The sequence below is a fragment of the Aspergillus fijiensis genome (assembly GCF_003184825.1).
Source record: "Aspergillus fijiensis CBS 313.89 unplaced genomic scaffold BO72scaffold_9, whole genome shotgun sequence".
Taxonomy (NCBI): domain Eukaryota; kingdom Fungi; phylum Ascomycota; class Eurotiomycetes; order Eurotiales; family Aspergillaceae; genus Aspergillus; species Aspergillus fijiensis.
This window is the reverse complement of record NW_024468985.1, coordinates 166943-192298: the sequence shown is the minus strand read 5'-3', so window position 1 is coordinate 192298 and position 25356 is coordinate 166943. Positions and strand designations below refer to the sequence as shown.

General features: G+C 56.9%; 10 protein-coding genes across 10 annotated transcripts; 4 read left to right on the top strand and 6 right to left on the bottom strand.

Annotated features, from left to right (window-relative positions):
- Positions 1-776: 776 nt before the first annotated feature.
- On the top strand, positions 777-1997 carry BO72DRAFT_445381 (HD domain-containing protein). The gene is made up of 4 exons (XM_040944028.1): positions 777-882; positions 944-1253; positions 1313-1682; positions 1782-1997. Exons 2-4 carry the CDS (start codon positions 1003-1005, stop codon positions 1881-1883), a joined length of 723 nt encoding a protein of 240 aa, XP_040804382.1. The 5' UTR covers positions 777-882; positions 944-1002; the 3' UTR covers positions 1884-1997.
- Positions 1995-3863, bottom strand: BO72DRAFT_398120 (putative flavin dependent monooxygenase). Its single transcript, XM_040942077.1, has 2 exons — positions 3557-3863; positions 1995-3495 (listed from the first exon to the last, which is right to left on the bottom strand). The coding sequence occupies exons 1-2, from the start codon at positions 3625-3627 to the stop codon at positions 2088-2090; spliced, it is 1479 nt and encodes a 492-aa protein (XP_040804381.1). The 5' UTR covers positions 3628-3863; the 3' UTR covers positions 1995-2087.
- A 379-nt stretch (positions 3864-4242) lies between these two features.
- BO72DRAFT_522280 (uncharacterized protein) lies at positions 4243-8677 on the top strand (the record flags this gene model as incomplete). The annotated part of the gene is made up of 2 exons (XM_040949764.1): positions 4243-4635; positions 4689-8677. The coding sequence occupies 2 exons, from the start codon at positions 4243-4245 to the stop codon at positions 8550-8552; spliced, it is 4257 nt and encodes a 1418-aa protein (XP_040804380.1). The 3' UTR covers positions 8553-8677.
- Positions 8678-8802: 125 nt separating this feature from the next.
- Positions 8803-10421, bottom strand: BO72DRAFT_423033 (NAD(+) diphosphatase; the record flags this gene model as incomplete). The annotated part of the gene is made up of 3 exons (XM_040942832.1): positions 10173-10421; positions 9593-10072; positions 8803-9509 (listed from the first exon to the last, which is right to left on the bottom strand). Exons 1-3 carry the CDS (start codon positions 10276-10278, stop codon positions 8803-8805), a joined length of 1293 nt encoding a protein of 430 aa, XP_040804379.1. The 5' UTR covers positions 10279-10421.
- Positions 10422-10679: 258 nt separating this feature from the next.
- Positions 10680-13798, top strand: BO72DRAFT_423031 (glutamine-dependent NAD(+) synthetase). Its single transcript, XM_040942831.1, has 13 exons — positions 10680-10766; positions 10829-10947; positions 11002-11113; positions 11169-11207; positions 11256-11314; positions 11372-11561; positions 11612-11729; positions 11780-11944; positions 11991-12403; positions 12453-12787; positions 12889-12935; positions 12984-13401; positions 13510-13798. Exons 1-13 carry the CDS (start codon positions 10738-10740, stop codon positions 13617-13619), a joined length of 2154 nt encoding a protein of 717 aa, XP_040804378.1. The 5' UTR covers positions 10680-10737; the 3' UTR covers positions 13620-13798.
- Positions 13799-13918: 120 nt separating this feature from the next.
- Positions 13919-15872, bottom strand: BO72DRAFT_445375 (uncharacterized protein). Its single transcript, XM_040944027.1, has one exon. The coding sequence runs from the start codon at positions 15819-15821 to the stop codon at positions 14412-14414; it is 1410 nt and encodes a 469-aa protein (XP_040804377.1). The 5' UTR covers positions 15822-15872; the 3' UTR covers positions 13919-14411.
- Positions 15873-16356: 484 nt separating this feature from the next.
- On the bottom strand, positions 16357-17590 carry BO72DRAFT_445374 (uncharacterized protein). The gene has a single exon (XM_040944026.1). The coding sequence runs from the start codon at positions 17454-17456 to the stop codon at positions 16458-16460; it is 999 nt and encodes a 332-aa protein (XP_040804376.1). The 5' UTR covers positions 17457-17590; the 3' UTR covers positions 16357-16457.
- Positions 17591-17990: 400 nt separating this feature from the next.
- BO72DRAFT_466194 (questin oxidase family protein) lies at positions 17991-19704 on the bottom strand (the record flags this gene model as incomplete). The annotated part of the gene is made up of 5 exons (XM_040946759.1): positions 17991-18091; positions 18195-18590; positions 18651-19010; positions 19169-19471; positions 19524-19704. The coding sequence occupies 5 exons, from the start codon at positions 19702-19704 to the stop codon at positions 17991-17993; spliced, it is 1341 nt and encodes a 446-aa protein (XP_040804375.1).
- Positions 19705-20774: 1070 nt separating this feature from the next.
- Positions 20775-23398, bottom strand: BO72DRAFT_466193 (TFIIH/NER complex ATPase/helicase subunit SSL2; the record flags this gene model as incomplete). The annotated part of the gene is made up of 3 exons (XM_040946758.1): positions 20775-23101; positions 23189-23296; positions 23368-23398. 3 exons carry the CDS (start codon positions 23396-23398, stop codon positions 20775-20777), a joined length of 2466 nt encoding a protein of 821 aa, XP_040804374.1.
- A 498-nt stretch (positions 23399-23896) lies between these two features.
- On the top strand, positions 23897-25034 carry BO72DRAFT_445371 (uncharacterized protein). The gene is made up of 4 exons (XM_040944025.1): positions 23897-23991; positions 24073-24086; positions 24183-24208; positions 24301-25034. Exons 1-4 carry the CDS (start codon positions 23983-23985, stop codon positions 24663-24665), a joined length of 414 nt encoding a protein of 137 aa, XP_040804373.1. The 5' UTR covers positions 23897-23982; the 3' UTR covers positions 24666-25034.
- The last annotated feature ends 322 nt before the right edge of the window (positions 25035-25356 follow it).

Here is a 25356-nt window from a genome sequence, read left to right as displayed (position 1 = left end):
TTCAATTGTCTGTGTCGGTTCGTTCATAGCCTTTCTACTTGTCTCGGTCAAAGAGGGGTCTACACGGAGAATTGGAGGCAGGTCCGTCTTCCCACTATATTAGGTACAGCATCACATTCGTACTTAGCATATGAATCCCGGGCTGCTAGCCACTAATCTATCTGATATTCCAAGTCGAGAGCGCAAGCCTTTCAAGCGTCCTCACCTGAACCAGAACCGACCCTTATCAGCCGTGTTGTATCAGTAACCCGAGAGACAAAGAGATGTTCAAAGTCGAGCAGCAGCCTTACAGGGTTCTAGTGTTACAGATAATCCTGTAAGATACTGGTTCGTTGATTGATCATGCTTCGAAGCCCATAGTAGTAAGACCCTGATCCACGCAACCGGCTCGTGTATGCTTCCTGGTGAGGAGCTCCATAAGAAGGGACAGTCCGGACTTGGATACCCCTAGCCCTAAGCTCGTCGAAACCAGCCAAAAGCAAGATAGGCAAACAATAATAAGAAGCTTTGCTCGAAATGTAAGTCTGAAGCTCATGGTCAGAACTGGCGTTCGCATAAGATTGGAAACACCCCGAACTAGGTAGGGAGAGCACTTCGTAGTTCCCAGTAGTCCTTGCAGACAGGCAGCCCCTCTTGGGAGCCTTAGGCAGGGACAGACTAGACCTCTTTGATCCGGGCCGCCGATTAGATCCCATCGAGATACTCCGTAACTTACTGTACTGTATGCGGAGAAATCGGGCTATCAAAGGGCGGGCGGGGGAGAAAAATAAAATATTAAAAAAAAAGAGAGCCCGCAACAACAGCAACAACACGGAGTTTCGAAGCGAATTCGTAACCCTCAGCCATTGAAATTGTCCTCTTCGAATATTCAGAATAATCTCTGTTAGTACATATCCCCAAGGAACCCCTATCACAAGCCATGCAACTCTAACCTTGCCCACAGCACACCAAACCGCCTACTTTCAAGTACAGGGCAGTACAATCCACCACCCAAAACCCATCATGGACACCTTCCGCCAGATCCTGCAGGCAGCCCGCCAGTCCAACTACGGGCGGTACCTCGTCGAAGAAGACGCGGTCTTCGAGTCCGTCGCCGGCGCGGTCCAGCAGCACATGAGCCAGTACGACGCCTCCCACGACTTCCACCACGTCCTGCGCGTCGTCGCCCTATCCTCGAAGATCCTGGCCGCCGAGTTCGAGGCCGAGTCCGAGCGCCACGAATGGTACCGGCCCGACCTCATTCTTCTGAGCGCGTAAGTCTGCCCCCCTTTTCGCGGTGTATCATCTCTTACGCATCGCATCCCGAACGAAGTCTGCTCCACGACGTCAACGACAAGAAATACGCCCCACCGCCGTCGACCTCCGGAGAGGAGCAGGTGTCCAAAGTCGCCGTCGTGCTCCGGGAGGCGGGCGTCGCGGAGGACGAGATCGAGCACGTCGAGCAGGTGGTCAACCATGTTTCGTACTCGACGGAAGTCAAAAACCCCGAGAAGGTGAGGGAGGTCCTGGAGGATTATCCGGATCTGGCGGTGGTGCAGGACGCGGATCGGTTGGATGCACTGGGCGCGATTGGGGTGGGCAGGATGTTTACGTATGGCGGTGCGAGGGTTCCGGATGCGAGTATGCAGAGGTCGCGCACTCATATTGATGAGAAGTTGGTGAAGTTGGGGGGGATGATGAAGGTATGTGCTTGCTTTTTTTTTTTTTTTGGTTTGTGGTTTGTGGAGAGGAGGCGACTGTTTGATGGCGTAAGGAAGTGACGAGGCTGACTCGATCTGTAGACGGACGTGGGGCTGAAGATGGCTAAAGAGCGGACTGAGAGACTGGTCACTTTCAGCAAGTGGTGGGATGAGGAGGCTGCCTTGTTTGAGCCGGAACTATAGGTTGCAAGGTTGATCGTGGGTTGTGAGAGGTTCGGGGTAGGTTTACCAAGAACTGGAGAGATATCTCTTTCGTTACCCATTGTTCTTGGGGCTGGTCATTGTCATAGCAAGGTTGTGCGTAGAATTTGTATTCGTCTTCCGCGTAGCAATGCTTATCTAAGTTTAATGAAGTTCTAAGTAATGGATATCTAGGCTTGATGAGTTTCAAAGACGAGATGCACCGGCCGGGTTCTCCTGCTCCTTTCTCCATCTATCGAAGTCGAAACCCAGCTGTGCGAGAGATTTGATCAACCCACGCTCGGCTCCTTTCTGTCCGAACGTCCGTTTGATCTCCGCGATCTGCCCTCGAATCCACCTCTCCCTTTCGCCCCAGTAATTGCACGGTTTGCCGTTGCCTCCATTGTCGAGTCCCGGTCGGGGCTCGGCTTCTGCCGCCCAGTCATGCAAGAAATTTATATGGTCCGCATCCTGAGGAAAGGGGAGAAGGTGAAAGGGTGTCCCTTCGCCCTTTTCCCGAACAGTCGACTGTTCCCACTCTCTCATTGCATCTTCCGAGGGCAGACTCAGGCGACCCGAGAACACCCGCGCAAAAACCGCCGCCTGGTTCTCCGACAGTGGGAAGGGAACGATTCGCTGCGGAAGGGCGCTGAGCACCAAGGTTGGGTCGTGGATGTAGAACAGATGCTGATATGTGTTCACCACCCGACGGCCGTTGGTGATGAGCGGCGGGTCCAGCGCCGACAAGAAAGGATATGTGTACAGATATCCGGTGCAGAAGACGATGGCGTCGATGTCCGCCTCAACGTGGCCGTCCTCGAAGCGAACGGCTCTGCGGTGGGAGTCAGGCGGGAGAAACTCCACGATCTGAGGACGATACACCTTGCTGGTGTCCCCCGCGGAGGACGCAAGAAGCGACTGGTTTCGCTCGGACACGATGACCTTGCCCTTGCTCACGGGGCTGATCTGGTTCCCGATATCCAGACCCGACGCCGAGCTGCCCACCACGATGACCTTCTTGTCACGGAATCGCTCGGCAGAGTCATACAGCTTGGAATGCAGGATGACCCCGGGATATGCCTCGTTCCATTGCTTGATGCCCGCGATGTCGGGCGTGAACGGAAGATCGTAGTGCCCGCTAGCAACCACCACGGCATCGTACGGGTCCGTTCTTGTGTCTCCCGTGCACAGGTTCTTCGTGGTGACTGACCAGCCCTCCGCGCCAAGGACGTCTTTTCGGACGTCCGAGACCTGGGTCTCGAATTGGATCAGACCCCGGATCTCTTCTGCATAGTCATGCAGATAATCCTTCACGGTGGCATGCTTGGGCATTACTTGCGTCTTCGCGTCGAAGTGTTTGTCGCTGTACCGCATGATCTCCTTGGGAAGGTTCGTCTCCAGTGCTTCGTAGATGGGGGAGACAAAAGTAGGCTCCTGCCGCCCCTCGGAGGTGTGCCATATTGGCCCTTCCGGAGGCTGGTGGGGGTCGGTCTGGGGTACAGTGCTTGTGAGATTGTCCTTCAGAGGACCTGGAGTGTAGTTCCAGACGCCGCCGGCCGTGGCCCTTTGCTCGAAGACATCAATCTTCTCGAAATATTTCTCCGCAAGCAAGTATCTGGGCTATTGATTAGCGGTCGAATCTGGAGGTCGAGGTCCGGGGAGGGGCAAATTCATACTTGACTGCGGCGAGACCAGAGGGCCCTGCGCCGATCACGGCTATCTGGCTGATCCGTCCTGATCGTGTCATTGTTCTGTGAAAGAGCACGATGAGGAGATATGCCGACGCAGGAGATAAGGGAAATGTAGTAGTTCACGGCGGCTTCCAGTGGCCGATGACTACATTGTGGCGGGGAATTTCGTGCTCCGTCATCAGGAATGGGCTGATCAAGTAAATGTTCTGGATGTTCGTCCCTATACTTCGACATGCAGAAAGAATATTCCTGAAACTGACAGGGATTTCCAATCATGGGAACTTCAATCATGTTTTTCTTTCCAAATCAATCCTACTCCATCACATGTGGGAGAGCCTGGAACAATGTGCCATGGGGTTGACATACCATTACCGACTCCACTCGGCGGTGGGTTGCGGCAAGAACAAAGAGAGGTCTGTAATATTACAGCTCCAATACGCCGGGTTTTGTGACGCAACAACCTCTCCTTCTCCTCCTTCCTCCTCTCCGCATCCTTTCGATTTCCCGCGCGTGCTGCCATCCAAACAAGAAACTCTTTTTTTTGTGCTCCAGCTCTTGTCGGCCATTGCACAACCCCTCCACCTGAGTGGCTATTAGGTTTTAATTCAGGACAGCCAGTACCTATGACTCAGGCAATGTGGAACGCGCATGACCACTAAGCGGCCACAGCGATGGACGCCCACGATAAACAACAAGCTCCGGTCTCCGAACACCTTCAATCGACCCTGATCCCCATTGCGCAGCTCGCCCCGTCGCTCGACAATCTACCCAGCAACTCTGTACGCGGTGTAGTGGCTCTGCTATGGCCCTACTCATCGTCCACGCATTCGATCAGTCTGCTTCTGGCGGAGCCCGACTTTCGGCTCCGGCGGTCTGGCGGACAAGTGAGGGTCGTCTTCCACGGACACATCGCGGAAGAGGTCGCCAAGTCGCAGGTTGGGATCGGCGACAATGTGTATCTCAGCCTGAATGGATCCAGGCTGACCGACAATGACCCGAAAGTTCTCACCCCGGGCAAGAGCGTCGCCTGGGATGTGCATTTCGAGACCACGGTTCTGGTCGAGGTGAGTGAATCCACAGAGAGCCTGGAAAATGGTGGTGGCTCATTGCGTTCTAGGTATGGCGCTCCGATCAACACCTTTCCACCATCAAGATCGATCCCCCCTTGTCGCCTCTGCCCGCTGCCGAGAGTACCACGTCCACACCGACTACCCCCGATCCGAGAGGCAGTGCCTTCCCCCGCGGCCTCGACTCGGCAACCTGGCAATCGCCCGCGTTCCTGGGACACTCAAGAACGTCGATCGGAAGTCATATAGCTGGCTCGGCTTTGCATCCGGCCTTTGATCCCTTCGCGGAGGATGATGGATTCGTTCCGGGCAAGGGGAGGAAACGGACGCGGTTCAGTATACGCAATGACTGGCGGCTGGTGGACGAACCAGCCAGCCCTGAGGATCTGGAAATACCGGGGGACTGGACGGCTATGTTCGACGACGAGGCCTGGTTCAACCAAGCGGCAGCGGAGTTGGAAGAGGCCGCTGAGGAAGCGGATGGCTCCCCGGAAGTCCCGACGGTACCCGTGTCGCCTCAGACCGGCGGGACCGATCAGCTGCCTTCCGTCCCTATGGTCCAAGAAGAACCTACAAGTGCAGTCTCAGATGTAGACCGAATGTCGGAGACGCCCGAGGCTCGTGAGGATAATACCCCGGAAAAGGCCCAACCGAAGCCGGATGCGCAATTTCTTCGGCCGGATCTTTCTCGGCGGCTTGAGTTTTCGCGTCATATGCATAGGACTATTTCAAGTCTTTCTGGCCACCTTCCCACAGACACTCCGCGGCTGAATCCGATTCCTTCTCCGGGTCTGCCAATTCCCTCTCCACTGATTAGCTCCTCAAATAGCCCGCAGGGGTACTTTGGTTCGGTTGCAATCACGTCCGAGCCAGCTACGTCTGATCCGTTCCAGCTAGCTGCACCGCAGTCAGACTTAGCCCGGGAATCTTCGTACGCAGAAAGCGAGGCTGGGTCTCGTGCAGCGATCGCGATCGAGTCTATTGAACTTCAAGCCCAAGGGCCGTTAACAGGGGGTGCCACAGGTACTCCCAGCAATGAAGCTGCTGAGCCAGCCCCTGTCTCTGAGCTGCTCATGGAAGGTTCGGGGCTTTCAATCGTGGAGGAAGCAGGGAGCGTGGAAGGGAATGTATCAACACCTGCCCTGGCTGCTGAAGCTCCGTCGCCAGAGAGAGATGCGGATTTAGAAATGGTGGATGCCGACTCATTGCCAACTGAATGGACCGTGACGGAAATCGAAGATGAGACCTTCCATGGCGAAACAGACGACCAGGAGCAAGAACTCCGTCATATCCCCCAAGATGAAGAGGAATACTCTGAAGCTGAGAACACGAGTGGAGAGGAATCGGCGATTGAGGAGCCTGAAGACGAGCTTGCCAGCCAAGGCTCCGAGCCTCGATCGGTCGACTTGGCCGACGAAAATGAACAGGATGTGGCGGACGACGCGGAACCCATCCCCGATCCAAGGACAGATGGCGATATGGCATCGGACGACGACGTAGGATCAGTTGTGGAAGATCATGGTGTCGAAGGGCCCGCAGGCCACTATGATTTCGACGAGGAATCCGAACACTTTGAGGAAGACGTGTCCGATGAAGGTGATTTGGATGAAGTCGATGAGGATGAGGATGAACTGGACGAAGAGGATATGTACGATGACGACGAAGACGACGGGGAAGGATATGATGACCGTGTTGAGTCGGAGTCGGATCCAGAGGATGTCAGGCACGAGGCGCCCCCACCGAAAAGGAATTCCCCGGAGATCATTGTTTTGGACAGTGACAGCGAAGATGAACCTGCGCCTGGACAGCCGAGCCCTGGGGCTTACTCAAGGCCGAGAGATGCAAGTGTTTCAAGCGCCGAACGATCAGGACAATTTGACGATGAGGCTTCAGACTCGGAAGTCGTTGATGATGAGGAAGATATTTACGATGAGGAAGATATGGAAGACGACGAAGATGTGCACGACGAGGAGATGGTCGACGAGGATGAAGAGACAAATGTTCCCTATACTTTCGATGCTGAGGTCGAAGATGCTGAAGGGGATGTTGTATCCGAGGTTGACGAACGATCGATTCGAGACCAAAGGCATGGGCAAGAACAAGAGCCGGAAAGAGGTCTGGAAGAGCGAGAAAACGACAACCGTTCAGTCCATGAGGACATGGGGAATGTACATTCAGAAGCAGAAGATGCAAGTGACGGGGAAACGATGAAGGGATTGCCGGTCGATGAACACGAGCAACCGAGAGGGGAGATCCTCGTCGAGGAAAGCGTGAAGCGACAACATACTGGGACTGAAGAGTCTGAGGATGAGCAGGCACAAGCCAAAGAGGTTGATACTGTGCAGCTTGAGGAATCATACATTCAGGAGCACGTCGCAGAGGAAGTCGACCAGGCTGACCATATGCAAGCATTGGTCCACGAGCCAGGGTCTGCGCCTGTGCCATATCATGATGTGGACCCAGTCCAGAACCCAGAAAGTCCCGCTGGCATTCAAGAAATTCAAACAACGACACTAATGCACGGCCCTGGCTACGAAAGTCTAGAGTTCTTTTCGTCGAGTGGACCTGATTTTGAACATGTCGACCACAGCGCTGGCCCTCTCACGCATTCGGCTGATCTCCCAATTGACCCTGCACTCCTTGAGTCGGCTACATTCTCAGCAGCAACTCATTTACCCGATTCGCAACACATCCTGGTTGATACAATGATCCAACCCGAGGATGATGAAACAACCTTGGCAGATCAGCAGCCAGTGGATGCAGGCCTGTCGCTTGATGGTGCCTCGGAGAGCTTGCCTATATCCGCTGATTTGAGTCGCCAAAGTCCAAGCCTCCAACTTGACCACCAATTGATCACCCCGGAGCCTTCACAGTTGATCGGCATGGGAAAGCTTCCGTCAGTAGCTACCGCTGCAAACGAAATACCGCCGACTCCTGAGCCCACACAGGTAGATGCAGATATGCAGGATGTCGAAAGCGAGGAATTCGTCTCGGTAGACGAAGGCTCCGAGACAGAGAGCTATGCCTCTGCACCGTCGCAGAAGGAATTCCACCGGGACGAAGGCGGCCACGTGGGTAAGGAGACCGACGTCCATGCCACGCACGGCGGGGACGAGGTGATGCTGGTTGGGGGCGACGTGTCTCGCATCGTCGCCCTGAATCGCAACTACCCGGGCCTGCGCAGCAAACTGTCCTACTTCGCGCCGCTGGCCACCCTGGTCGACCATTTCCGAGGGCTCATCGATACGATCTCCACGGTCGCCGAGGTGCGACCCGTGATCCGGGCAACGTCCGGCAAGAAAGACTACATCCTGACGCTGGGGCTGACCGACCCTTCCTTGGCGGGAACCATGCTCTTCGCGCAGATCTTCCGGCCCAACAAGACGGCCCTGCCGTCCGTGGCGGAGGGCGACGCGATCCTCCTGCGAGACTTCCAGGTCAAGAGCTTCAACCATGCCATGATGCTCGCCAGCGTGGAGACAAGCGCCTGGGCCGTGTTCACCGCGGCCGGCGCCGACGCGCAGGTCTCCGGCCCGCCGGTCGAATACGGCCCCGAGGAGGCGACCTACGCCACGGACCTGCGCCAGTGGTACCACGAGAACGGGATGGCGATGGTCGCCGATCACCAGCTGCAGGCGTCGGTCGAACGCGAGAGCCGCGAGGCCACGCCGCACAGCGTCACCGGGCTGAGCGACGCGGGGAGCGTGAATTCGACGGGCGGCGGCGGCGGCGAGATGCGCGAAGCCTCGTCGACCTCGAACCGGGGCGCCGGGGGCTCTCGGCGGCGCAAATCGCACCGTCGCATCACGATCCACGAGCTGCGGGATGGCAGGCGGTACGCCGAGGTGGGCTCGCCGACTAGCCGTGATAGTATCCACGAACTCCGCGATGGTACTGTGTACGCCAATCTCTGAAGTGACACTTTTGACTAAAGCGTTCTATAGGGCCAGAGTGAGGATGTCTGAGTCCGGAAGCTATAGCGATGGCTTTCTCATAGGATGAACAGATGTTGTAGACAGCAGCAATAACACTCAGAATTGTGTTAATTGTGGGAGGTGTTGGTACCATGTACTTGTATATAAAACGTGAACAACATTTCGCTTCCCAAGAAAACAAACCCCCCACACGAAGCACAGCAAATGTCTAAGCCCTGTCTAATCTATTCTACATCTTCGAGTTCTTCTCCCCGCCAAGGAGATCTATACTGATCGCCGCCCGAATGAGTTGGTTGGCAATCGCCGTGGGCGGCGGCAAGCGCAACGCGCCCTCCTTATACTCGGGGCCCGGCCCATCGCCGAGCGCACTGACCCCATTGCGCAGCGCCTCCTCCACCTCCGCGATGTCGAACCACCTGGCATCCTCCAGCTCCGGGTCATGCTCGAGGTTGATCGTCTCGTGCGCGGCGTCGCTGACCTGGGCGATGGCGCCGATCATTAGGTTGGCCGGGTACGGCCAGGGCTGGGAGGAGTGGATGACGACGCGCGACAGCGTGACGCCGGCCTCCTCCCAGACCTCGCGGCGCACCGCGTCCTCGACCGACTCCGCCGGCTCGATGAACCCGGCCAGCGTCGAGTACCAGTTCGGCGGGAACCGCTTCGACCGCCCCAGGAGGATCCGCTGCGCGTCCGCCGACATCACCGCCACGATGATCGTCGGGTCCGTCCGCGGGAAGCTTAGGTTCGAGATCGTCGTCCGCGTGCTGCACGCCGGCCGCTCCGCCGGCAGGCCCGCCGCCGGCCGCGCCACGTCCGTCGCCGGGCACGCCCGTTTCGTCCCCGAGTGCACCGCGATCGTCCGCTGCCCGCACGTCCCGCAGAAGGTGTTGCGCGTGTTCCAGTCGATCAGCGCGCGCGCTTGCGCGTAGATCGCCGCTACACTCGTCGACATCGCATCAGCCTTCCATCCATCCACCCATCCAGCACCACAGAATTAGGGAAAGGCAAAGGGGACATACCCTGATCGGCACCAAAACTCATCACCACGCGCGCCTGCAGAAAGCTCAATCCCTTCGCCTCCAACGCCTCCACCACTTTTTTCGTTTGCTGCTGCTGCGTCTCCTCCCCGCCACGCGGTCCGCTCACATCCAGCGCGAAATACGGCGTCCCGGCGTAGATCTTCCACGCGAATGACGCTGCCGCCCCCTCGTCTTTGGGGGAGGTTCTTTCATCCAGCCCTAGAAAAATCGGCGTCGCGGCGGTCGGCTTGCGCGAGTCGTACGCGGCCAGAATCTCCTCTTCGGATTGGTCGTAGATGGTGGCTGGCACGAGGGGCTGGATCTCGTCGTACCGGGCGTAGTAGGGCGAGGCGGGGGAGGCGGTCTGCGTGAGCGGGGCGAGGTCCTTGAGGAGGACGAAGCGGGTGGAGGGGTGGTTGAGGGCGGCGGAGAGGAAGGGGTGGTTGGAGCGGAGGAAGGAGAGGCGGTTTAGGGGGGAGCCTTTGTCGGTTAGTATACTTGGTTTAGATTTGAGGGGGGAAGAGGAGGGTGCTGTTTTAAGGGGGATTCTGAGGGGCAAGGGCAAGGGCAAGGGACGTACTGGAGAAGTAGTTGGCGGTTTCGCGGCCGAATTGGCGGGCCAGCATGGTTTCGGCTTGGATGTGCGCGGGGTTGGGGATTAGGGAGTCGGTGCTGGTGCTGGTCATTGTGGGTGGTTGTGGTTGTGGTTCTTAAGTGATGTGATGGAGGAAGGGGAATGCAGGACTCGATGCCTGCAGTGGTTAGAAAGAAGAAAGGTAATTGAGGACAGTCAGTGCACGAGTCAGAGAGGAAAAGAAACTGCGAACCCGAAGACATGGGCATTTGTACTTCTTCTCTTCTCTCGTCTTCTCCGATAACGATGGATTAATCAGCTGGTTTCGTGCCGAGGATCTGCGCCACTGGTACTTAAATTACAATGTTTACACCGATGTAGAAGTCCATTGTGGCTATAGGACTGTAATACCAATACACTGAGGGGCAATCGGGAAGCACCCCACACACGTGACCGTGCATCTCGACGACTTACCGGGGGGCAGTGGCATTTCTCCAACTCTTATCAATCACGCCCCAGCCTGTCAATCCTCACCTCCCAATCGGTCGGTTGCCACTTTCTAACTCCAACAATGGGCCACCTGGTCACTCTCGCAACATGGTACGTGGCTCCTCCGCGTTGTTGGCTTACGTGCAACCCCGTTCTAACCATCCCACCTGCAGCTCGCTCAACCAATGGGCTCTCGACTTCGAGGGCAATGCTGAGCGCATCATCGAAAGTATCCGCCAGGCCAAGGCAGCCGGAGCCACCCTGCGCGTCGGTCCGGAGCTGGAGATTACCGGTATATCGCCTATGGTCTATGTGTCTTGAAGGGAACTCGTTGACACCGGACTAGGCTATGGCTGCTTGGACGCCTTCATCGAGGGCGACACGTTCCTGCATTCGTGGGAGATGCTGGCGCGCATCATCGACCACCCTGACTGTCAGGATATCGTGGTCGATGTTGGGTGAGTTGTGCAAGTCAGATAGCCTGGTCTGCGACGGCAGCTGACAGGATGGTAGAATGCCCGTTCGTCACCGGAACGTGCGGTACAATTGCCGGTGAGCTTGCTATTTCGGGGGTATACGAGGGTAGTCTGACAAGACTAGGGTGATCTTCTTCAACCGCAAGATTATCTTGATCCGGCCGAAGATGTGGCTTGCCAATGGTGGGGTCCTCCAGGCAGATGCTGTGTGATGCGCAAATCGCTGACGATCTCATGCAGATGGCAACTATCGGGAGATGAGACATTTCACTCCCTGGCAACGCCCCCAGGAGATCGAGGATTACTACTTGGAGCAGATCGTCGGCAAGATCACCGGCCAGTACAAGGTGCCCTTCGGTGATGCAGTCATCAGCACCAGGGATACGTGCCTGGGCTTGGAGACGTGCGAGGAGCTGTTCACTCCCAATGGGTAACCCGGTTCTCCGCCCGTTCGAAGGCTGTGCTGATCGATGGATGTAGCCCCCATATTCCTTACGGTCTCGCCGGCGTGGAGATCATCTCGAACTCGTCGGGCAGCCACCATGAACTCAGGAAGCTCGATACCCGCGTCAACCTTATCACGCAGGCGACTAAATTGGTGAGAATATCCCCAAACTGGGTGTGGTTGAGATGCTGATCGGTCTGCAGAGTGGTGGCATTTATCTGTACGCTAACCAGCAGGGCTGCGACGGTGATCGTCTGTACTACGACGGGTGTGCGATGATCGTCGTCAACGGCAACATCGTGGCCCAGGGCTCGCAATTCTCGCTCAACGACGTCGAGGTTGTCACTGCCACTGTGGACATTGAAGAGGTATTCTTTCTGCTCCTCGAGCGGGGGCGTCGGCTGACTCGGACAGGTCCGCTCGTACCGCTCCAGCGTGAGCCGCAGCATGCAGGCCAGCAGGCAGAGCCCCTTCGTCCGTCTCGATCTGGATTTCAGGTTGTCGCGTACCGGCGAGGAGGCTGATCCTGGTCTTGCTCCATCTGAGGTTCTTCAGCCCCGTTACCATGCCCCAGAGGAGGAGATCGCCCTCGGTCCGGCCTGCTGGCTGTGGGACTACCTTCGCCGCAGTGGAGCAGCGGGATACTTCGTTCCTCTGAGCGGAGGCATCGACAGCTGTGCGACGGCCATCATTGTGCACTCCATGTGCAGGGAGGTCGTCAAAGCGGTGCAGCAGGGGAATGAGCAGGTGATCAAGGATGTCCGTCGGCTCTGCGCGGAGCCGGAGGGATCAGCCTGGCTTCCGTCCACCAGCCAGGAGGTCTGCAAGTAAGCACCACCTTATCAACTCGCCGACGACAAAACTGAACCTTCCCAGCCGCATCTTTCACACCAACTACATGGGCACGCAGAACTCCAGCAAGGAGACCCGCGAGCGGGCCAAGACCCTGGCCGCGGAGATCGGCTCCTACCACATCGACTTCAACTTCGACACGGTCGTCACCGCCGTCACGAACCTGTTCACGGTGGTGACCAACTTCCAGCCGAAGTTCAAGGTGCACGGCGGCAGCTTCGCGGAGAACCAGGCGCTGCAGAACATCCAGGCCCGCTTGCGAATGGTGCTCTCCTATCTGTTCGCGCAGATGCTTCCGACGGTCCGCCAGCGGCCGGGTGGTGGAGGGCTGCTTGTGCTGGGATCGTCCAACGTCGATGGTACTTCCCCGAACAATGCTGTGGCTGATCGGTGCTAACAATCTTGCAGAATGGTGTGTAGAGCATTCCCCACCGTTGACCATTGCCGTACACTAACCATCAAAGTCTCCGCGGCTACCTAACCAAATACGACGCCAGCAGCGCCGACGTACGTCCCCTTCACCCAAATCCCCTTCACCAAAGCTAACCCCGCCAGCTCAACCCCATCGGCTCGATCAGCAAAGTCGACCTCAAGAAGTTCATCCACTGGGCCCAAACCGCCTTCGGCCTCCCGATCCTGCACGAGTTCCTGCACGCCACGCCCACCGCCGAGCTCGAGCCCATCACCCAGACCTACGTGCAGTCCGACGAGGCCGACATGGGCGTCACCTACGCCGAGCTGTCGGTGTTCGGGCAGCTGCGCAAGGTCGCCAAGCTGGGGCCGTGGTCGATGTACGAGCGCCTGCTGCACAAATGGGGCCACGAGCTCAGCCCCCGCGAGGTGTACGAGAAGACGCGCCACTTTTTCTATAACTACAGCATCAACCGCCACAAGATGACCGTGCTGACCCCCAGCTACCACGCCGAGGGGTACTCGCCGGACGACAATCGGCATGATCTGCGGCAGTTTCTTTGTACGTTCCCTCCCCTTCTTCCCTTGCGTTTCTTCCTGAGAGTCCTGGCTTTTTTGGGTACTGGGCTGGGCGATGAGTGCTTTCATCATGGCTAACGATGCGACACAGACCCCCCGTTCACCTGGGCGTACAAGAAAATGGAGGAGAGCGTCGCCTACTGGGAGGAGAAGGGGTGGACGGCGGGCAAGGCGCAGAAGAAGAGCGTGAAGGCTGATTGAGGCTGCTTTGCTTACTGCCCAGAGGAAAGAAGGTATGTCAGGGGTCGATGCAGAAGTTGGTAGATGTAGATGTTCGATCCAAAGCTCTACGGTGGCCTAGCTATGCTTACTTCGGATGACAATATTCAGTCAGGGCAGGGCAGGGCAGGGCAGGGCAGGGCATAGACAACAGAGCAAGCACAATACAATGCTGTGTAATAGCTAGGTTAGCTATAACTATCTTGACGTAGACGGAGTTTGTTGATAAGTTAGTATTCCTGATCTCATTCTCAAGTAGGTGCATGCTGTAGGAAAACCTGAGCCCGTGCTCGCACAATCCCTGATTCGAATGCCGGCAATGCACACGAAGCAGATGCCGGCTGCATCCTCCAGCCCAGCCCCGCCCAGCCCTGCTCCATGGGATACTGGAGAATGCCGTGCTATGCTATATTATATTATACTTCACCCCGGATGGACCTCATTGGTTACCTCGATGGGTTTGCATACAGCAATGATTGATATTTGCTATGCTTTGATTTCCAACCCTAACTCCCATACCTTAACCTTCCAACCTTAATGAATGGCCACGCCTAACTTTTGACTGATGACTCACATTTTAGACACGCATGCTGCATGTGCCTCCACACCCCCGGTTTAGACAAAAGAAACATTTTCAATGCAGTGTAGAGTTATGGCGATACAAGACGAGAAACGCTAAGCGACATCACCAAGCAAACAAGAAGACAAATGGGAATAATGCGGAAAGAAACCCTGGCCAGGCAGGCGAAAGAAAGTGGAAGCAGAACCACCAAGCTAGCCCTTCCAGAACCAACCGTCCTTGCTGTGGTCGGCGCCACCATCCCCATCTAATTGTGGGGGCAGCTCGCCCTGCCGCGGATTCACGACGTCAACCAACTCATTCGTCTCCTCGCGGCCATCGGAGAACCGCTTTTGGCGAATCGTCTTGGTCTGAATAGCGCCGTCGGGGAGGCGGACGCGCTCGGTGCGGGTCTGCGTGGCGATCACGTAGGGTTTGTGCGCGGTTTCACTCTCATTATCGGTAAGAGGCTGGTCGTCCTGCTGCCGACCAAAAAGCCCCTCGCGCGGCGCCAACTCCCTGAAGCGGCGGCGGTCGTCCAGCAGCAAGCGCAGCAGGGGACTCTCGTGGATCTCGCGGGCGAACGCCTGCTCGCGGGCCTGGAGATCGTCCAGGAACCGGTCGTACAGATCCTGCTCCGTGAGCGCGTCGGCCCCGCCAGCCGGCTGGGCAAGGTCCTCCGTGTCGATGACCTCCGCCTTCTTCGTCGGGATCTTCTCGTCTTGCAGGAGTTGCGAGTTGTCGAAGGTGATCGTCGACCACGACGGCTGACCACCGCCAGAACCACCGGAAACGTACTTCCACCGGTCGCCGAGACTGCCCCGCTTCACGAGACCCTGCAGCCACTCCGTTCCGGATTCCCGGGTCGCTGTCTTGGTACTAGTCATGTCCTCCCGCTCGAGCATGGGCTTCCCGTTCTCCAGCCGCAGAAGATCCTCGAATGCCTCGCGCCACCGCGGCTCCGACTCCGGCTCCGGCTCCGCAGCTGCATCAGCATCGCCCTCGGAGAGACTCAGCGACGACATCAGCGACGAAAACACCCCCCGGCTGTTCTCTCCGCGGTCGCGCCGCCGCTCGAGATGCAGCGGCGAGTACGGGCTGAACATCAGGTAGGGCACGGGCCAGGCGGGCGAGGCGTCGCTGATGAGGTTGTGCAGCATGGGCCGGTGGGCGAAGGGCTGGAAGAGGAGTCGCCGCGATGCCCCCAAATCGTCGTCGTTGTCCGCGTCCGCGTCCAGCCAGAATCGGTCGAAGAAAGAGTTGAAGAAGAAGTCGGCGTCGCTGCGGTGGTTGCGCGGGTAGAAGTGGTGGTGGTGCGCCGCGACGGCGGTCGGGGCATGGTCCCAGTCGCTGTCTTCCTGGCTGCTGGGGTTGCGAGGGTTGTCGCGCGGGTGGTCGTCGAAGATGGCCCAGCGTTCCGACGGGGGGTTGATGGAGGAGGGGAGACCGGTTACGGACTGCAGCACGGAGGAGATCTGTTCGTCGGCGAAGCGCCGGATCGCGACGAAGGGATTGTCGTCTTCGGGCCAGCCGTGGTAGTGATGGTGGTGGTGGTGGTGTTGGTTGTGGTTGTGGTGGGTGGGATAGGTGTCTTGGTTGTTGTTTTGGGTGTCGTCCCCAGCCATGGTGTGTGTGTTTCTTGAGAGAGAAGCAAGAGGATAAGCAAGATTGATGGGTTGATGTGACAGGTAAATTGAAAGCACTGCTTTCTTCGGAGGATGAAACGAGGCCAAGCGAGGGGATGGCGAGTAGATAAAAAGCGGGCTCGAGGCATTTGTTGGGGAGATCGCCCCACTCCTTCCTTCCACCGCCCGCCACTGCCGCCTGAGGCTGCCACCCCTGTCATTACAGCACGGTAAGATACAATACATGAAACATCACCATTACCTATACTTCAACAGTGCCCTCAATTCCGGGGGAGAACCCCCGGACCTCCCTTCTTTTCAACTCCCTGGTGCCCCTCAATCCCAAGCACTCAGAGTATAAAGTATCCCAAGGGACCTTTCTTTCAGCTTCCTGATAACCTCAATCCCAAGTCCTCGAAGTATAAAGTATCCCGGGGGAGAACCCCCGGACCCCCCTTCTTTTCAACTCCCTGGTATCCCCCAACCCCAAGTCCTCGAAGAATAAAGTATTCCGGGGGAGAACCCCCGGACCCCCCTTTCTTTCAGCTTCCTGGTGCCCCTCAATCCCAAGCATCCGGAGTATAATACTCCCCAGGATGGCTCTGTATGACTAGATCTATGAGTTTCACCCCCGACTCATGAGAGACGTATTACCTTTCTAACATCGAATGCAGTCTCTGCAGTCGCTGGACTCCAAGGCAACACATATCCCCGCTGGTTACTAACGACCAAGACCTCGCCCACCCTAAACTCAGCACTGTAATGCGTGTGCCCAAACACCCACACTTTTACCCCCTCGGAAGTCTGAGATAGGATCTCCGTGCCAAATGCAAATCTCCAAGGGTTCTGCGCGTGTTGCGGGGCGGATGTCCTTTCGAGTGAGGGTGCGTGGTGGGTCACCACGAGAATCGACCGCCTGGGACGACTAATACAGGGCTTTCCTGCCCGTGTCATCGTCTTATCGTGATGAGCCTCCCGACGGATCGACTGGATCTCATTCTGTAACCACGCGAGATCAGCGTCGTGCATCGCGTTGTGGCCTGCCACGGTCCAACCCGTGATTTTGCGGAAGTCTTGAATCTTCGCCTGCACAATCTCGCGCGATTCATCAGGCACGTGGGACCAGAACGTGCAGCCCAGCACGCTGACATCAAATCCCGGGACATCATATCGTGTCCGGTTGAGGACGATCAGCCGTCCGTGCAGGCAGGGCTCCTGCTCCAGCTGCCAGGCCTTGTCCAGCCCCGCGGCGATCGACAGGCCGTAAAACTCATGGTTGCCGAGGATTAGTAGGACGACCTTGAAGCGGTCTGTTTGTCTTTGCAAGAAATCGCGATAATGCTTGTAGTCAGCCAGACGGCCGATGTCGCCTGCGAGGATCAAATGTTCAGCGCAAGCAGGAATCTCATAAGAGAGATATTGCTGGTTGAGTTCGAGGTGGAGGTCGGAGAGGATTTGGAAGGTGCAGGAGGGGGCCCAGGGAGGAGGCTTGGAGAGATAGGATCGGAGTTTGGGGGAACATGGCTGTCTTGGGGGGAGATGCAGGGAGAGCTGTGCTTGGTCAATGTTGTAAATCCAAGGGTAAGTAAGGTAGAGCGAGCTGGCTGACGGGGCTGTTGATGCAGGTAGATACATCAACTAAACTGACACACGTGATCGGCTACACTGCAGGTGCTGGGACTTCAAGCCTACTGTGGCTATCATCTACCAGCCTCCCTACCACTTCCCAAGATTGCCGGTACCATATACATAAGGTCCAGGGGGGGAAATGGAGGCAGTCACTCGAACCTAGCGTGGCTTCAAGATATCGGGAGAACAAACAGTGTAGGTGACTGCTGTACATTACAATACACCCCAGCTACACCTGGGTTACAGTACAGTACAATACACAGCCGCCCACCCACCACGTGATCCTCGCCCGATGGGGCTGCAGTGCAGTGCCGGCTGCACAAAGCCATCCCAGAATTCTCGACCCTTCGCCCCTGTTCTACACCGTCAGGTCTAGCTTCTCTCTCTGATTTTCGTTTCGTTCATGAAGGTTCTACTATTCATTCATGCTACTGCTCACTCATGGCTAATCATACCTCGCTATAACCCCGATACATGCCTCCCCAACCAGCATGGATGACCTTCAGAACCCTACCAATGACGCAAGCCTAGCGCGTTTCCCTATAGCTCGGCTCGCCCGTCGAATTCGCGCCAGGCCTGGTCGAACCCGGTGGATCGGACCCACATCGGGTGGTGATCGTGGTCGGATGTTGAGTCCATTGCTAAGTGGATCCCCGCTAGTTAGCCCCAATGCTTTAGAATAGTACCTTCCGAACGGCCCTGCCGGGTAGTCTATATTGATTATGAGGGGGAGCGTAGACCTACCCATATTGGCAATGCGCAGCCACATATCACCTTTGATCGGCCACTCATCCTCAAACGGCCTACAGGCCCGCTCGCCGTGGGCGACGGCACGGACCAGCTTGGCCAGATGGCCGTCATCCTGCGGGTGGCGGTTGCAGAAAGCGAAGATTTCGGCCCAGCTGTGCGCGGTCGGATAGGCCCGGATCTCATCCAGGTACAACTCCGGGACGCCGCGGGAGACGTAGAGGAGGAGGTCGAGACGGCCCTTCCATTCGAGCAGACGGCATTTGGATTGCGTGTCCAAGAACGGGAGGGTGAGGAGCTTGGAGACGAAGATGGAGGAGTTGAGGCTGTGGAGGTAGAAGAAGTCGAACTTGATCTGCTTGGAGGGCCGTTGGGCGGCGCTGGTGTAGTAGACTGGACGCCGTCAACAAAACCATAAAACCCGAATCTGGGCAATGACTAAGGACTACTCACCCACGGTGTTGATCATCTCCGCGGTCCGCTCCTCCAACTGCTCCGCCGACACCGAGTACTCGGCCGCGTACGCGAGCATCGCCTCGCCCGCGCGGGCCAACACGCCGTCGCGCATCTTGTTCCCATCCTCCCACTGCACCGACCGCGCCAGCGTCTCGTCCCGCCGCATCGCCTCCAGAATCGCCAGCAGGCCCTTCTCCCCGCGCCGCCCGACCCCCCCGGCCCGCTCCTCGGCCGGCCAGAAGAACAGCGGGCCCGTCCAGTCCTCGTGGATGGCCGTCTGCGCCAGCGCCTCGGCCACGATGGCGGGCTGCTCGAATTCCAGGCCGAAGCCCAGGTGGATGAACGGATGGATCAGCCCTAGGTTGTGGCAGCAACCGCATCAATAGTCAGCAAGCCAATTCACTCACTCCCCCAAACAACCGTACCAGACATCTCCCCCTCCCCTCAACCTCCAGTAACAGCCACTAGAACCGAAAGAAAAGAAGAGAAAAAAAAAAAAAAAAGGGAAAACAAACCCCCAAAAAGCCTCCCCAACATCGCCCTCGCAACCTCATCCTGCCCGAACAAAAATCCCTTCAACACCTCCTCGACCCCCACCCGCTCAATCTCCCTTTGAAAGAACCTCACAAAATTCGAGTAATGCTCCTTCATCCCCAGCAGCCCCAGGAACCGGTTCCGGTCGGCCAGCTCCGCCACGACCGCCTCGTCCACCGGGATCGCTTTCCGCTGGTAGGCGCGGTCGCGCTCGTAGGCGGCGCGGATCTCCTCCGCCGAGGCACCGAGGGCGTAGATGCTTAGGATGTGGTGGACGATGTGGTCTTCCCCTTGGATTAGCAGGGTGTTTTTTAAAGAGGGGTCAAGGGACGGTACTGTGGAATCCCAGATCATTGAAGAAGACGTGGTGGTGCTCGAGGTCATGCTGGAGGACTTCGCTGGTTGCGCGGGCGGAGGCTTCATTGGGACCAGTCCCTTTCCCGCCGTCCGTGGCGGCCACAGAGAAGATGCCCGTGGTCGTCGTAGGCGAGATGTGGATTTGGTGGGCTGTTGCCATTTTTTTCGTTGGTGTTGGTGTTGGTGTTTGTGGTGGTGGTTGTGGTTGATAGGTTGTATACCGGGCGAGGCGGGTTGGTGTATGTGTATGTTGGTTACTCCGTAGCGCGGTGCGAGGTATCGCAGGAGTGGCTGCGCCTGATCTTCCAGTTGTTGTATAACACGTCCTGCTTAGCACGGAGGGTAACCGTCCCACCGCAGGAGATTTATATCCGATGCTACTACAGATAGTAGTGCATCTAGTCCGTGGAGGAGCAATAGTAATTTGTGTGGTAATCCGACACATCGAGCCCACCAGTAGCCAGCCCCCCTTTCCCCAGGTTTATAAGAAATATGGTCTGGGCTGGACTGACGGGCCCAGGGTTTATTAGAGACCGAGATGCGAAATCAGAAAGTAAAGCTGGAGCGAATCAAGTCGAATGCGCGTGGGACCCTGGAGATCCTCCAGGTAAAGCAGGAAAACAAATTCCCTCTGCTTGATTTGCGGAGACCGACTAAGCGCGAGCTTCCGTCCACCTCGGGAAGGGAAACGTCATTCTGATTCAAGCTAGGCTAACTTAGGTGTCAACCCCAGAAAACAGTCGGGTGAATTGTGGTGAAAACAGGGTCCCATGATCGGAGCGTCGGAGCCATGATAACACGATGTGCTTATAAATTTGCTCGGCCTTCGGGGCTTGCCGGCCTGCGGGCTTGCTGGGGATTGGGGAGCGGCCCTTGAGATGTGAAATGCGATCTAGATCGTCGTTCGGGGCTGCCGGCGGTGTCATCCTGAGTAAGAGTATAGTATACTCCGTGGTCGAAATTCGTTGACTAGGTCAGTCCGGGTATATTGCAGAATTGCTGGGTGATTTATGAGTCAACTACCTAGAATATGGGTTATCCTGGCCCAGGAATTAGTAGCCCACCTCTACTGGTGTCTTCGTAGACTGCACCAGTGGCTATCAAGATCTGGCCGCTTCCGCAGTGTGGCTTCTTTATTTTATTTATTGTATTTATAGTTCCGCCTATATAGTTCATGCTCGAGCTATTCATTCTGCCATACTAGTTCCAAATATGTATCAAAAAAGATAGCTACCGCACGAAGTCCTCCAACTCCTTCTTCCGTTTCAGTCGCTCCCGCTCCATCTTCCGGAATAGCGGATGGTGGCCGGCCTTGTCCTTGAGCTGCTTGTTCCGGCTCCGGTTGTACTCGATGTAGGCCATGTCCTCGCCACCCGCCAGTCCACTGAGAGTCGCCGCGCTCCGCTTGACGGCGCCCTTGCGAGCCCGGGCGCCCCCCGAGCGCTCGGAGAACAGATCGTCGTTGACGTGCTCGACCTCCGCGGACGTCTCGTTCTGCAGCATCACCTCCTGCAGCAGCTCGCGTCGTTCCGCAGGCGTGGCATACGCAAGGCCCTCCAGATTCTCGATCCCCTGCAGATGGGTGATCACCTTGAAGGCATAGCCTTGATCGACCAAGAATGCCTGGCGCCGGGAGGAGTAGAACATCTCGTCCGTGTCCTTCGACACCAACGAGTAGAAGAACGCGTTGAAGCCTTCGTCGTTACGACGCTTGGCCCGCAAAATCCGACCCAAGCGCTGAGCCTCCTGGCGACGCGAGCCGTAGTGGGACGAGATCTGGATAAGGCAAGTGGCTTCCGGCAGATCAAGCGAGGTATCGCCGATCTTGGACAAGAAGATCGTGTTGACCTGCTCGTTGTGCTGGAAGTTCTCGAGAATGCGCATGCGCTCGTTCTGGGGCGTGCCGCCGTAGATGTAGGCCTTGTTCAGCTTGAGCGCATACCGCTCGAGAGCATAGACGTTGTCCGAGAACACAATGACCTTGTCCCCGCGCTTCTCGTGGTAGTCAATCAGGAATTGACAAGCCTGGAACTTTCGCGGATTCATGATGTACAGCAAGGCCGCTTTTCTGGACTTCTCCCGCATGTACTCCGAATAGAACTCGGTGGTCATTGGGCACCACACTTCGGCACATTGTACCTTGGCGATGTGCCCTTGCTCGGCCAGCTCCATCCAGTTCGCCTCGTACAGCTTCGGACCAATCAGGAAGTTCAAATCCTTGATCTTGTCGTCTTCACGCAGAAGGGTGGCAGTCAACCCCAGCTTGCTCTGACACGCGATGGCGGATGTGACCTTTCGGAACATGGAAGCAGGCACGACGTGCACCTCGTCGAGGATCATCAGACCCCATTCACGCCCTTGAATCCAGTCCATCATCTTCTGCGCATCGTGCGATCGCGCCCGCGTCTGAGACACCATGGAGTAAGTGGAGACGATGATACCGGTCGACCGGCGGAACTTCTCCTTGTTGTCCGAGGTGAAGACGGCGATGTCGCCCGGATCGATGTTCGACCACCGCAAGAACTCGTTTCTCCATTGCACCACAGACATGGAGCTGGTGCACAGGACCATGGTACCCTTCTTGATCGTGCAGGCCGCCGTGATCCCCACCAGGGTCTTGCCTGCACCACACGGCAGGACGATGATTCCACTCTTGGCACGTCCGTTACCGAACATCTTACTCAAGCTCTTCTCCTGGTAACTTCGAATTCGCGCGTTGGGCTTCAAGTCGATATCCAGCGTCGGGTTGATCTCGTCGTTCCGGAAATCGTACTCCTCCAACGCGGGGCAACCCATGGCCTGACAGCGCGCCTTGACCGGCTCGACGGCCTCGTTCGGAATCTCGAAGCTGTGCACCTGTGCTTGTTCCTCATCGTCGTCATCGTCCCGGATGGCGAGAAGGATGTCGTCCTCGCGCCGCGCCTCCCCCGCCGCATCCTCGGCCGGTTTCTGGTCCGTGGTCTGCTTCACACCCGCCGCATCCTTGGTACCGGGGATGACCAGACCGCCCATCTTCGGCGCCGCCTGCTGGATGATACCCTCCGACCCTTGCAATCGCTGGGGCCCGATGACCTCATCCTGGAGCAGCATCTGCAGCATCTGAGGGTCGGTACTCTCCACGAAGAACCGGTTATGTTTCAGCACCACCTTGATCTTTCCGTACGACTTGGTGAAATCGATAATGAACGACTTGATGGTCTCGGGGAGCGGCGTTTTCGACAACCGATCGAGGAAGTTGATGATATCCTGCGGCTGCAGGCCGACCGACACCGCGGCATACAGACTGTTTCCCGTCAACCGGTACTCGTGGAGATGCGTCGGCCGGGAGAGGGGTTCGGCGATCGTGGTCAGAAAGTCCTGAGCCTGGGGCGCGAGCGGGGAGAAACTCTCCAGGGTGATGGTGCCCTTCAGCGGATCGATCCAGAGGGGGCGATTCGCGTGGTCCGGCTTCAACGCCAGGGACGAGAAGTCCTTGTATCCGAAGTTGGGGTCCTGCTTCTGGATGGCGCCGCCGCCCTTTTTGCTGAAATGTTCGATGTTGAGTTTCTCCACGACATCTGTGAGCAAAACGCCGGAGGTGTGTAAGTCAGTGATTTCGTTCTGGGCCTTTCTCCCCTTCTTGTTCCGCCCTTGAGCTTGCTTACCTTTCAGGTTATCTTCCTTGACATCCTCTTCGTAGTCCGAATATTCATCACCGCTACTGATATCAGGCACGGGGGTGGCGCGCTTCGAGGCTCGACTCGATCGACCACCTGTACAAGTCAGAATGGAATCGCTCTGACACGCCCCCCGGAATGGTGGCGGTGGGATGGGCATGGCATACTATCTAAAGCTTTGCGTTTGACCGGCGGCATTTTGTCCGGTCCCGCAGTGCCAGGGGATTATTCCTGAGAAATGAGGTCTATAATGTTTCTATACTGTGCAAAAGCGATTCCGTGCGGTCGCGACAGAGGCAAGGAAGGTATCGAATTTGCTCCCGACAGGCTACCGGCGCCCTTAGTGAGCCGTTCAAATAAGTATGACCATATCCCGATCAGACGAAAAGCACCTACAAGCTTTTTTATTTACTGCTGGTGGTATAGATGGCGGTGGTCGATAAGGGACAGGAGGGGATGAAGGGTGAAGGAGGAGGCGTAGAAGAGGAGGAGCATGAAAGAAGATCGATCGATTGCGGAGCGGAAGAGGCGAGGCGAGGCTCGGCGGTGTATGGCAGCCTGAGGCAATGATGGGATCTGCTCAGCCCCGACGAGCGGCATGTGGCGTCGGCGCCGTGTGGGCAATTCGATTGGCCAGCGTTTCGGCCGAAGGGCTTCGGCAGTGATTGACGTAGTTCAATAATCTCAGGCTCGCATTCAATTTCCCCGTCCGAGTTCCTCATTTCGGCCTTCAAATTCCCTTGAATTGACACTGTGTGCAGGAAGTGGCCAATATATCCAAGATGAACACAGTATGTGACCGACTGGATCTACCCATCCACCTAGGTGGCAAGGTTCAAGCTCGCTAACCTCACCTCTCGCTCAACAACTAGATCAAATCCACCTGGTAAGGTGAAGCCCGCAAAACACACAAACACACCACAGCCATGCCATTGCACCGTCTCAAGATGCGCCTCAACTAACACGACTCCCAACCCAACAGGATCGGATGGGGTACTCTCTGCGTCGGTACGCAACGCAACACCACACCCTTCCCTCCCAATCACCACACCACACCCCAACCCGCACCCCCGTTACCAAAACTAACAGCCCCCAAAAAGCCGGCGGCGGCGCCTACTACTTCGCAAAGAAATCCATCAACGCGGACCGCCAAACCCGATTCGAGACGGAGATGAAACGCAAAGCGCAGCTGGCTGCGATGGAAGCGGAACACCGCCGCCAGTCCGCCATGTCGTTGACCACGCCGACCCCCGTGCCCTCCGACGACCCGAGCCACAAGCGCGCCGCCCAACTGGCCCGGTCGCAGCAGAACGCCGCCGACGACGTCGCCTCGCCCAGCGCCGAGGCGAGCCACGATCCGGCCGCGACGCGCCACGAGCCCGAGACCGAGGCCGACCGCGTGCTGGAGAAGGGGAAGTACGAGGCCGCACAGCCGTTTCGGCCGCCGAAGGGGAATCGGCTTTAGGGGGTTGCGTTGCAGGATGCTCTAGGGTAGAAGCAAAACAAAACTTGGGTATAGAGGGAGGGGGTTTTGGTGTGGGAGGAAGGCAGGGAACGCGAAAAGTGCCGGTGACATCTTTCGTGTGTGCTACTGTACCATAATGTTTCCCTTACTAAATGTATAGGTTCTACCGTTTCCGGGTATCGGTTCTTTGATGGATGTGCGTATCCGCGTGTGCACGTATGGCTTGGCTCGTGGGGGTGGATTTCTTCCGGTGGAAAAGCTTGATTCGCTCTGCAGTCTGCACTACTTCGTGCATGTCTTGGATCTCGTGAAGATCCGGGGAAATTAGAGCCTGATTTATTTCTATATCCGAAAACAAATCGACTCCTGGAGGATCATTCTCGTGCGGAATCGCTTAGTTGATTAGTAACGCGAATTGTATTGCTGCTAGACAGCTAGCTATCTCATAGTCGTAATCATCGTTATCCACTATCTCAGGGCAAATAGCACCTCCGGTAGCGGTGATGAAAGGAGACCGCGGGGGGAAAGACAAAACAAGAATCCGCCCGTTCGGCACAACTGCCACTGGAACCTGTCCAGTACGCAGTTCTCCCCTCAAAAACAAGCGTTTCTCGCACGGTCACGCCAAACAAAAGAAATTATTAAAGTTCGCAAGCTAAACGCCAGCCAGACAAGTTCCTCGATGCCCCTG

Coding starts and splice junctions, on each gene's coding strand:
- BO72DRAFT_445381 (XM_040944028.1), top strand. CDS start 1,003: ATGGACACCTTCCGCCAGATCCTGCAGGCAGCCCGCCAGTCCAACTAC. Junction 1,254..1,312: donor GACCTCATTCTTCTGAGCGC/GTAAGTCTGCCC, acceptor TCCCGAACGAAG/TCTGCTCCACGACGTCAACG. Junction 1,683..1,781: donor AGTTGGGGGGGATGATGAAG/GTATGTGCTTGC, acceptor CTCGATCTGTAG/ACGGACGTGGGGCTGAAGAT.
- BO72DRAFT_398120 (XM_040942077.1), bottom strand. CDS start 3,627: ATGACACGATCAGGACGGATCAGCCAGATAGCCGTGATCGGCGCAGGG. Junction 3,496..3,556: donor TCTGGTCTCGCCGCAGTCAA/GTATGAATTTGC, acceptor TCAATAGCCCAG/ATACTTGCTTGCGGAGAAAT.
- BO72DRAFT_423031 (XM_040942831.1), top strand. CDS start 10,738: ATGGGCCACCTGGTCACTCTCGCAACATG. Junction 11,562..11,611: donor GAGCTGTTCACTCCCAATGG/GTAACCCGGTTC, acceptor CGATGGATGTAG/CCCCCATATTCCTTACGGTC. Junction 13,402..13,509: donor TGATCTGCGGCAGTTTCTTT/GTACGTTCCCTC, acceptor GATGCGACACAG/ACCCCCCGTTCACCTGGGCG.
- BO72DRAFT_445375 (XM_040944027.1), bottom strand. CDS start 15,821: ATGGCTGGGGACGACACCCAAAACAACAACCAAGACACCTATCCCACC.
- BO72DRAFT_445374 (XM_040944026.1), bottom strand. CDS start 17,456: ATGTATCTACCTGCATCAACAGCCCCGTCAGCCAGCTCGCTCTACCTT.
- BO72DRAFT_445371 (XM_040944025.1), top strand. Junction 24,209..24,300: donor ATGGGGTACTCTCTGCGTCG/GTACGCAACGCA, acceptor GCCCCCAAAAAG/CCGGCGGCGGCGCCTACTAC.